At 41.2% G+C, this 10,614-nt stretch overlaps 1 protein-coding gene and 3 non-coding genes across 4 annotated transcripts in view; all 4 read right to left on the bottom strand.

Moving 5' to 3' along the window:
* frmd5b (FERM domain containing 5b) overlaps nt 1-4,827 on the bottom strand; it is a 39,029-nt gene extending 34,202 nt beyond the window's left edge. The window contains exon 1 of the mRNA XM_062471440.1: nt 4,485-4,827. Within this exon, the coding sequence (XP_062327424.1) occupies nt 4,485-4,586 (102 nt within the window). The 5' untranslated portion in view covers nt 4,587-4,827. The remainder of the gene's footprint in view (nt 1-4,484) is intronic.
* A 682-nt stretch (nt 4,828-5,509) lies between these two features.
* On the bottom strand, nt 5,510-5,581 carry trnah-gug (transfer RNA histidin (anticodon GUG)). Its single transcript has one exon. It is a non-coding gene; the product is annotated as a tRNA-His (tRNA).
* Nucleotides 5,582-6,087: 506 nt separating this feature from the next.
* Nucleotides 6,088-6,159, bottom strand: trnah-gug (transfer RNA histidin (anticodon GUG)). Its single transcript has one exon. It is a non-coding gene; the product is annotated as a tRNA-His (tRNA).
* Nucleotides 6,160-6,505: 346 nt separating this feature from the next.
* Nucleotides 6,506-6,577, bottom strand: trnah-gug (transfer RNA histidin (anticodon GUG)). The gene has a single exon. It is a non-coding gene; the product is annotated as a tRNA-His (tRNA).
* Between the last annotated feature and the right edge of the window lie 4,037 nt (nt 6,578-10,614).

Here is a 10,614-nt window from a genome sequence, read left to right on the forward strand (position 1 = left end):
CAGTGAAACTCACTCCTCAGGTATGTAACAGGCCACCCGCATCAACGAATAGCTAGCTTTTCGTTGGCGTAGTTGGTAGTGGTGGCGCTTGGGAAGCCAGAGGTGGTAAGTTCGAACCCAGTGCGGGACGATTTGCCCGATACCTCTGACGGAGCTTGCAAGACCACGTCTGTTACACTGGTGCCGTGACCCGGATCGCAAGGTTAGCATCAGCTAACCGGCCGGAGTGAGTTTGAGGGGTGAATGTAGCCGGTGTGTATCGGTGAAACTCACTCCTCAGGTATGTAACAGGCCACCCGCATCAACGAATAGCTAGCTTTTCGTTGGCGTAGTTGGTAGTGGTGGCGCTTGGGAAGCCAGAGGTGGTAAGTTCGAACCCAGTGCGGGACGATTTGCCCGATACCTCTGACAGAGCTTGCAAGACCACGTCTGTTACATTTGCATGAACATTTAATTCACTAACCCTTCACCAAAAAATCTATTATTTGGACTAAACTCTGTTCAGTTTGTTTGCATTTACTTGTGAGCTTGTGATTGGACCACCAATGTGTAATCACGTTGCCAGACCTCCACAGTGTGTGTCACTGAGCATTTGTGTGTGAGCACACACGTTTTGAAGTGTGTGTGTCTGTTCATGATGAAGATAAGAGTGGGACAATGTCAATAGTGATGATGACCACCATGGTCCCGAGCCAAACATAGGCCATCTGTTTGGGCCAGGCTGGAGAGGAATCAGTCAGAGGGAGGCCAGGTCTTCTGGGTCACTGGCACACAAAGCTCTACGAGGAGGGAGACTGGCCCTCAGAACGGCACAACACAAGAGGACTCAGGTCATGTGATTAATGTATACATATATAAAGGGTTATATATATTTATATTATTTATGTACTATATATACATGCACTTGCTTTACTTGATCGAATCGGAAGTTATGTTTGACTAGAGAGTAGATTTTTCCAGCCATAGCCTTGGTTTGAGTAATGGTATGTCCTCAGTGAGCAGCATGCAGTGTCTTTATTGCTGTGTCATGTACAGTGTGTGTGTGTGTGTGTGTGTGTGTGTGTGTGTGTGTGTGTGTGTGTGTGTGTGTGTGTACTGTAAAGTCCTGTGGTGTCAGGTTCTCCCTAGGATGGCTCATTAATCTGCAGAGCCGCAGTGCTAGAGAAGAGAGAGGAGGGGGTGGGACAAAGAGGATTCTCTGGTGCTCAAGGGCCAGCCAGGGACCAGGATCTTAGGGACGGCGAATGGGAGAGGGTGACCAAAGGGGTAAGGAGGTTTGGTGTGACTAAGTTTCCAACTGTAAGTGAAACTTTCCTTAGAGTTATTCATATCTCAAACGTACACTCGGGCTGCTATGGGGACGTTTATTTGTATGACGTGTGTCTTATAGTCAGTCTAGAGAACGTCAGGCAGGACTAACCCCTGAAAATGATGCAGACAAGTCTATTTTTCTCCAAATAAATAGGCACCTCTTTTGCTGCTCTGTGAAAGTACAGTACAAACCACCACTGCTGACTGCTGAATCCTTTAGGCAGTGCAGCAAAGCTGCCTCTGTGACATCACCATGTAGCCGCTGTTGCAGAATGAGGAGGCAGATTATCCTATTGCTGCTGCATCCCAGGCTCAGTGTAAACACCACCAGCAACATGTGTGCTATCGTAGCACTCGAAGTTAAGGCCCCATAAAAAATTTACTCCTGGCACACATTTTAATAATTAATGTCCGGCAAAGCAACAACGCTTGAACCCTTTAGCACGCTTTTTTACCTCACCCTCAGCCATAGTTTCTGAAAAAAGCATGACAAACAGATAACTGTTATTTGTGTTTGCTTGTGAACACATAATGTACATGGACATCTAGTAGGAAGCATTTGGCTGTCTTCAAATGCTTCTGGATCACCAGGGAATGTGTGGTTAAAGGTTCCCTTCTGGTATGTTGGCAAAATATGAAGGTTTAAGGTTTCGCATTATGTCTTCCCCAAAGCTGGCACTAAACCAGGATGTTCTCGATGAAGCCTAGTGTCTTTGCAGCTACAGTCTGCAGCTCAATATTAAGACGGAGCTCAAATCTCTTCAGATGCATTTTTGTAGAATGAGGGGAAACCGCATTAACGTATCAGTGGCTTCACGACCAAACATCCCGAATTTCAATAATTTCTAATAATCAGAGCATATTTGCTCAATGGAGATCCCTGGGTATCATCAGTACAAGTTACAGAAGTGACATCTTTAGATGTACACTGATGCACATCCAATATGTAGGAGATTATTTTTATTTTTCTACATTATGGATTAATATGTTATTTCGTAGGGTACCTTCAAATCTAAAAGACATGTCTTTCCCAAAGCTCAGCTCAACAGCCTAGCTGGCGTGTCTAAAGCACATCCTACTTTTATTCTATATTAAGCCTGAGTGGTTAGAAAAAATCAATTTAAGGGTTCGGCATAAGCAGTCCGTGGATTATTACGGTCAAACACTCCCAGCTGAATACCACGTTCATGTGATATATACATTTTCAATATTCAATATAGAGTGAATATGATCAACAAGGTAAGTTTTCCGGACAAGTATATACTGAAATGGATGACAGACAAAGCTGTTACACAGAAATAGAATGAGTTTTAAAAGTTAAACAAGACTTCTCAAATATTGGTAACATCAATCAAGATTAAAAGTGGGAAGAGCCCATTTAGTAGACAGAAATCCATTTCAATAATGCCTTCAGAATCCTAATGAGAGAAGCTCCTTCCAATTTTGCCATTTAGCTTTCATAGAAGTCGTAATTCTATTTGTGCTGTGACTGTGTCCTGTCATTTCTGCGCAAGGTGACTCAGTTATACTGATGTGCATTGCCTCTGTGGGATCAATATTACAACTGAGGCATAATTCATTTAACGGTGTATCCATTTATGAACACTGATATCAAGCAACAGTACAAGGCCACAACAGTGCATGGACATACATTTCATTTGTTCTAGTTTAAACAATGTAAAAAAGAATAATAACGATAATAATGTGATAAGTTCTAGAATGTTTCCCTGTTCAAATTCTATAGATATACACAGTGAAGTCCACTAACATGCAATTCAAATGAAATATACAAAGTTGACTAACATGCACTCAAATCAACAACTGGAGAGCTAAGTTAGTGCTAAGGTCAACTGATAATGGTCACATTTTATAAAAGGACAAACCTCTTTAGATGCTTTCACCTCAATGTGTCTACACTGTATCAGGTTTTTCTTGTCCTATCTTTCCATCCTTTCAGTCCATATTTCCCTTCCTTTTTTATACAAGAGTAGTATGGATAGACTACAACGTTTTGCTAAGATTATAATTTGACCAGCAGGACAAGGAGAATCCCTTCTACCTTTTTTCTCTGCCTCTTTCTCTGACTCTATCTCTCATTCACCTGCGGTCTTTTCATTGGGCCAAAGGGTTGGGTTGTGCAAAGAAGGCTTGTGTGACATTCAGTGAGACACTGTTTGATGAGAAGAAAACATCTTATTTCTGCATGACTAAATGGAACTGCTTCTGAGATGGATACTAGGTGGGCTGAATGGAACTAATGAGGTGTGGCCCCTGTTCTGCTTTGTCGCTTCCCAGGAGGCCACTCATTCGGGGCCATGTCTCCAAAAGGAGTCAGGAAAAGAGAAAAAGAAGCTCTCACTTTAAATTGCCATAAAGAACTGTATGGGCAGCAATTCACATCTTCGATTATCTAACCACTGATCATAAAAGTCCACAATTGATGATCTCAACACCAATTGTTGAGGCACTGTTTGTTCACAAGGTGGCAAGGCTAGTAGACTGGAAGGAAATACAAAAACCTTCACAAGATTGGTGTTTGATCCTGTTCCATCTTCAGAATAAATCAGCTAAGTGTCCTTGTCACATTATAAAGTAGGCTTTCTTTGCGTTTGTTGTCAAATCATACAAATGTGAGAATGGTGATGGTCTTTTTGTGTTATGTCACTGCGAATACCTGTGAGAAAATCTTTTAACAACCATCAAAGAGCAACTGTCAGATATCAGGAATCCAGGCAGACTAGAAGAACACAATCTATTTCTCTCTCACACACACACACAAACACGTACGCACGCACACACAGCTTTTTACGGATTCAGGTGTAGATCATAACTCTACTTATTGATTCTTTCCATTCTAATATAACACAAGTACTACAATTTATCAGTAATTTTTTGTAAAGCTCCGTTTAATAGAGCAAGATATGGGACGTTGGAAACATATATAAGGAATAGAAAACATTCAGATTGTCTGTATTCAGTCACAAATATAATTGACTAGCCATACGCAATGCAGATGAAACGTATTCTTGTGTTCAAATTAATGCTGCCGTCATGTGATGTTCACAGGTATCCGAGTCTCTGACGAAAGCGGCATCTGTCCCACAGGCGCAGAGCGACAGGCGAAAGATGCCTAAAGCGTCAAAATAGGTTAAATAAATATTTGTGTAACTGACCTGAATCGTGCAGGTGTATTCCGAATCATCCAGCAGCCTGACGGTACAGTTGTATTCTCTTTCCAAATTCCTGATGCTGCCACTCATCAATCGACTCAGCATCTTTGTCTGCGTGTGGGACCACAATAAACTGTTCACAACAGAAGTATGTCAGATTAACGACGTTCTTCTTCTTTGGTCCAACACCTGGATCGCAGCAAATGCAACTTGAGGCGGAGATTAGGCATCGTTTTCAATATAGATATCCTCACAGTGTGTTCCTGGTTGAACAACCACTGAATGTATCAGTAGCTAAGTGAAAAGACGGTTATGGTTCAGTCAAACACTTGTCATCATACCTTTACCCTCGTCTCGACTGCTTGAAATGATACTGGGCGGGTCTGCAGGCGCTGAATGACGTGCCTTAAAACCAACGACAAGCGACGCCTCACATTTCTTTTTGGCCACAGGTTGCCTTCTACACACTATAAGCCTTCCAAACCGCGGTAAGGAAACATTCTAACTACCTGGTGGATGTTTCATTAGCGCAAATATCCTCAACACTCATATTACATGTTCATGACCTTATTGTGAGTAGCTATTAAGTGCCTATAGTCGAAGTAAAACACAGTTTTAATTCCAATAGTTGCCGTCATTTTGTTGTAGGCTATACTCTGTCACAGTCACACGCATTTTTTTTTAACCATCGAGCGCTTGATGACACAAGACGTGATAGATAGACTAGCTCTCTATTAAGTGATGCCCAAAATATGGTGTGGACGATATAGCCTTATAAATTTAGAAACAGATTTTAAAAATGAAAAGCTTTTTCACAATTCCTTGCGTAGCCTACTGGCTCCCTCTGGTGGTCAATGAAGCTATACAAACGAAAGTTGTCCTCATTTTGGTATGCGTATTCAATCTTTAGAAGTAGGCTAACTTTCCAACCCAAAAGTAGTATGGTACGGGCGGACTACTGCTTTTTAAAGAATTTGTAATCAATCTTGAACAAAAGTGAACCCATCTGCCGTGACATTGTTTCGCAATGCCGTGACCCGGATTCGAACCGGGGTTGCTGCGGCCACAACGCAGAGTACTAACCACTATACGATCACGGCGAGCTACGATAGGCGTTCAAATTAACTGATCAATATAGACACTAGACCTATCGGCACGGTTCGATTTATGGGGGGGGGGGGGGCATGGGGAGTGGTTGGGGGGGTTGACCCCCCTAATTAAGACTTGGATCCCCCCAAAAGAGGTACAAACAACAGGTCGGGGGGCTCGATACACGCCCTGGAGAAGAAGTTGACCCACACCCTGATTGTCATTGCATAATTCGCACTCTGCCTATCGGACTACACAAAGCGTTTGGATTTAGTGGACTTGAACAAATGAGTAATTTCGAATTTATTTGTTTATCATGTTCATTTTAACCGTAATAAAGACACGAGCATCGCCTACAGGCAGTACAAATAAATAGCAAGAAGAGGACACCAGAAACATACAACATATCCCAAATGCAGCAAGATAATGAAGTTTGTCAATTGACACTTTTTTCTCGTTGTTTAGAATTGTGTGCTTGAGCAAAAATTGATCCATCTGCCGTGACATTGTTTCGCAATGCCGTGACCCGGATTCGAACCGGGGTTGCTGCGGCCACAACGCAGAGTACTAACCACTATACGATCACGGCGAGCTACGATGGACGTGGTCCATCCATCATCAATTGAGAAAGTAGGCCTATCGGACTACAAAAAGCGTTTTAATTTAGTGGACGTGAACAAATGAGTAATTTCCAATGTCTGCCGAATATATTTGTTTATCGTGTACATTTTACCCTAATAAAGACACGAGCATCGCCTACCGGCAGTACAAAGACATAGCAAGAAGAGGACACCATTCAGAAACATACAAAATATCCAAAAGGCAGCAAGATAACAAAGTTTGCCAATTGACACATTTGTCTCGTGTTCTTCTATAAGGCTATAATTGTGTGCTTGAGCAAAAGAGAGTCCATCTGCCGTGACATTGTTTCGCAATGCCGTGACCCGGATTCGAACCGGGGTTGCTGCGGCCACAACGCAGAGTACTAACCACTATACGATCACGGCGAGCTACGATGGACTCGGTTGTCGACAGCGTCAAAGATGGATTTTTAAAACTCACTTTCATGTTGTATAGTGGTTTAGGTAAGCTACGACTGTAATGAATGAATCTAGATCACCTCCGTTTGGTCATACGTTATTTGCTATTTTACAATTTTTAAATTACAATACAATTAATGATTAAGGATTTCGGAGATTTTTCACTTAGATTTACCGATGACAGAAACAGATTAATCACGCAGCCTTGTAATTATATGAGTAAGTAAAGTTTGCTTCTAATTGTGACAGGTACTCGCTTAAAAGAAAATCATACAATTGATATAATGCCAAATATAAATCAGTTATTTGACTCGTGACATAGCATACAAACTTGTATTGTTTCCCTTATTTCGCCGCTAGAGGCCAGTCCATTTCAAATAGGCTAGTGTCTTTCATCAAAAGTTGCTGTCGTAATTTTTTTTAAATCGACTTAACAACGTCATTTATAATCTTTAAAAGAAATGTCGCTTATATTGTTGAAATGACGAATGAGAATAGCATGCAGACATAGTTGTTTTTATTGTTGTTGCAGTTTCACCAACAATTAGTGTAGCGATATTATCCCCAACCGTTTTGCAATTATAAATCATTGGGACAGACTGGGACGTAGGCCTATATGTTGCACCATTCTGGTCAAATCATGTCTAAAAAGATATCAGATTGCCGTTTTCAAGGAACCATCGTCTTTTAGAACTTAACTGTTGATCACATATTTCCTGCACTTACAATAAACAAGCTTCATGACCATTAGAAGTCAATTGTTACAAAATATTGACCATAAACGGAACACAGCCCTTGCTTGTGATAGTGTTTGTCATGTTATTGGTTAATGGCAGTATGGTTGTTTATAGTAGTAGTGTGTGTGACAGTAACGGTGTGTGTCTGAGAGGGTGAGAGTAAGGGTGACGCTCAGCTGTCAAGTCATCTCCTGTTTCTGCTTCCTTGGAGGTAACACTGGTGTGGATATTCAGTGGATGATGTCACAGTTTTAACACCCCAGTCTTACAAATCCAAGCCTAGTTTCCACAGAGACTTGTCAAACATCAAAATAAGATGCAGAATGGGGGTGGGGGTGGGGTAGAGCACCCCAGGGCAGCCAATGACTGTAGGGCAGCCAATGACGGTAGCTCAGATGTCAACACATCATCATACAAACAAGCTTGAATCTAAGACGTCATGTCCATTTAGAATGGAACAGTCTGTTCTGTTGATGTCCCCAATAACAAATCATATGTGTGCTGGGCACTACTGAATTATGTTGGTAATTCAGTATTACATCTTCATTTAAGGATCTATTCCCTGGCATAAGCTTTTTTTATATATTGTATCATATATTCATCATGATCTCTTCAGTGAACAATGTATACACGCTAGAGTTTGTCAGTTTGGAAACCCCCCTTTTTCTCTGACGTGAAAACCACGTCAGAGAAGGCAATTCCAAGACCAGTTCCTGTAGTGGTGAAACAGCACGCGGAAGTACTGATGGCACTTCACACACAGCACCTGTCTGTAAGCTCTTTACAGAGGTTGCACCTGCCTGAAAGGATGCAATTGCTCAAATTGTATAGAATTGCAGGAGTGCTTTTTTGTCCACACATTTTTCGTGTGTTTTAATTTGCTTATGTTGTAGGTGGCCCACACCTGTTTGTCTGATGCACTGCCATGCTGTAAACACTATATTCCAGATGGCTTTGAGGGTATTGATGTCATCAATACTAAACAACAATGTGTTCAATTAGCAGATGTTTGTGTCCAAAGCAAAGGGGTATTAAACCTGTGACATTTTGTTTTGCAGTCCAATGCTCTACCTCTGAGCTGCACCCATCCCTTCTTAGATTAAAGACCTAAAGAGCACATCACACAGTATTCCAAACTGATAAAACAAAAAAACAAAAATTGGCGTGTCTCACTGTGGTTGGAGTTCCCTGGTTGTACAAATGCTTTGTTGCAGTTGAAAGAAAGCTTAGTGAAAATGTCATAGCCACACAGTAAAGGTCACTATTTATGATGTCTATGTAGTGAATTAGGGCCGTAGTGGAATTGAGATTAAATTACAGTGGTTTGGTCAGCCACATAACCTGCAGCCTACCGTCTCAGGTTCTCCTCCGGGCACAGTCCTCTGCTCATGTTAGACTGTAAATATATGGTGGTGTGAGGCCTTTAGGTCCCCAAGGTCCTTGTTCATTAACTTGCCTCCCTGGAATGGATGAATCGGCTGTTTACAGTATGTGTCTCAAATGGCAATTTAGACCTCTTATCTACATTCAAGAAAGACACACTTAGATGGTTTTGCTGTAGTGTATCCTGTTTGAAGGAGATTAGTGCAACCCTTTTGAATAGGCGAAGTTTTATAATAAAGCTAAGCAAATGCCAGTAATGTTGTTCCTATGTCCCCTATAAATCTGTCAAACAAAGCCACTGGACTATAGGAACTGCTATATTTAGCAATGCACGAGGCAGAATTTTTTTTTATTTCAATGCGACCATTTATAGCTATTTGCTTCTAATGAGTTCATATGGTAAATGACTATGGAGAATTCAACACATTATAAAAGTTTTTTCTTATGCTGTATGTCTTGTCACCAGATAACATCTTTGTTGGTGAGTGATTTGTGGGAGAGAAAAACTAAACTATTCCTTTCTGAGGAAAGACGGTGCCCCATGGCACGACCTTTCAATGTCTAAATGCTTTAAACACCCTGTTGTGCTTTGATCAGACCTAACACACCCCTTCAAGAATTCCCAGCTGAGAGCCACCATCTTTGTCCCTGTGGCTCCAGTCAGAAAGCACTGAACCAGCTGCTGTGGGAGGCTCTGCAGATCATGTTTGTCCATCATACGTTCCATTGGGTAGAAGTGTGCGGAATTATTAGGCTTGATAATAAGCACAGTCACTGCATAGGCCTCCTTCATGTGAAAAAATGTCCTTAATGTTATTAAGGACAAGATGGGAATGAAAAAAAAAGTAAAAATAGCTGCACTGTAGTAATAGATGCATGTGTAATTTGATAAGAGTCTATGTAGAGTAACATCAGAGGAATTCTGATTAGTAGCTTTGAACTTGATTTATGTTTCAAACTTAAGAAGCTGGAATTCATAGTGATAGTTCCAGTTACAATCAGTGCTGTAAGATGTATATGTTGAGTTGTCAGTATGCAAAAGAATAAGATGAAAAGTGGTGGTTTCAAGTGAACTTTGAGTGCTCTTTTTTCAAATGTAAATTACACAACATAAATAGCAAAGTGGCACCCAAGTGTTCTTGAATAGTTAGAAGAACTATATAAGGCTGTTCTATTCCTATTGTGTCTCCTCTGGGGGTCTGTGTCCATTGCAAGACAATTAGACTGCAGGCCAGCCAATGGGATGTCCCACACCATGTAATGACTACTAACTAACTGGGCAATTGGATGACAGAAACGGGCAACAATTTGATTGCATTTTTTACAAAGTGGTAGTACTTCTACTTTAGTCTATCCTAGTGCTGTCATATGTCACAATTTTCCAAGAGCTGTTTCAAAATCAACAAGCTCTCCTTTTTACTTAGGAAGGTCAGTGTAACCAAGCACTTTTATTTTGGAAAGTAAAGCAATGTGACGGGATGCTTAAATTTACAGCTCATTTTAATGGGCTTTTAAGGAGGGTGTCATCCTTCTGATTGACAGGATCATATGATACTTCAGGACAGACCTCATCCAGTCCGCAGCATGCCCTTTGAGGAAAAAAACACATCCTGGTTTTAGAATGAAAGGACGAACGAGGAACAACATTTGCTGACTGGCTAATGATTCCATTCCATCTGAAACTACCTTGAATTACAGGATCTTACCGTGGAATCAAAACCTCCAAAATGCTGGAAAGAAATATCATTATACTCTCCGACAGGCTGGTTATAAACAGCGTTTTCTTTTCAGTCCCAGGATATTGTAGTTATCAAAACGTTTGGAAGACCAGTTTTGGAAAATGTGATGTGCTCTTGTGCCTATTTGCAGGCCTGCTATAAATAG

The sequence above is a fragment of the Osmerus eperlanus genome, chromosome 10 (assembly GCF_963692335.1).
Source record: "Osmerus eperlanus chromosome 10, fOsmEpe2.1, whole genome shotgun sequence".
NCBI lineage: Eukaryota > Metazoa > Chordata > Actinopteri > Osmeriformes > Osmeridae > Osmerus > Osmerus eperlanus.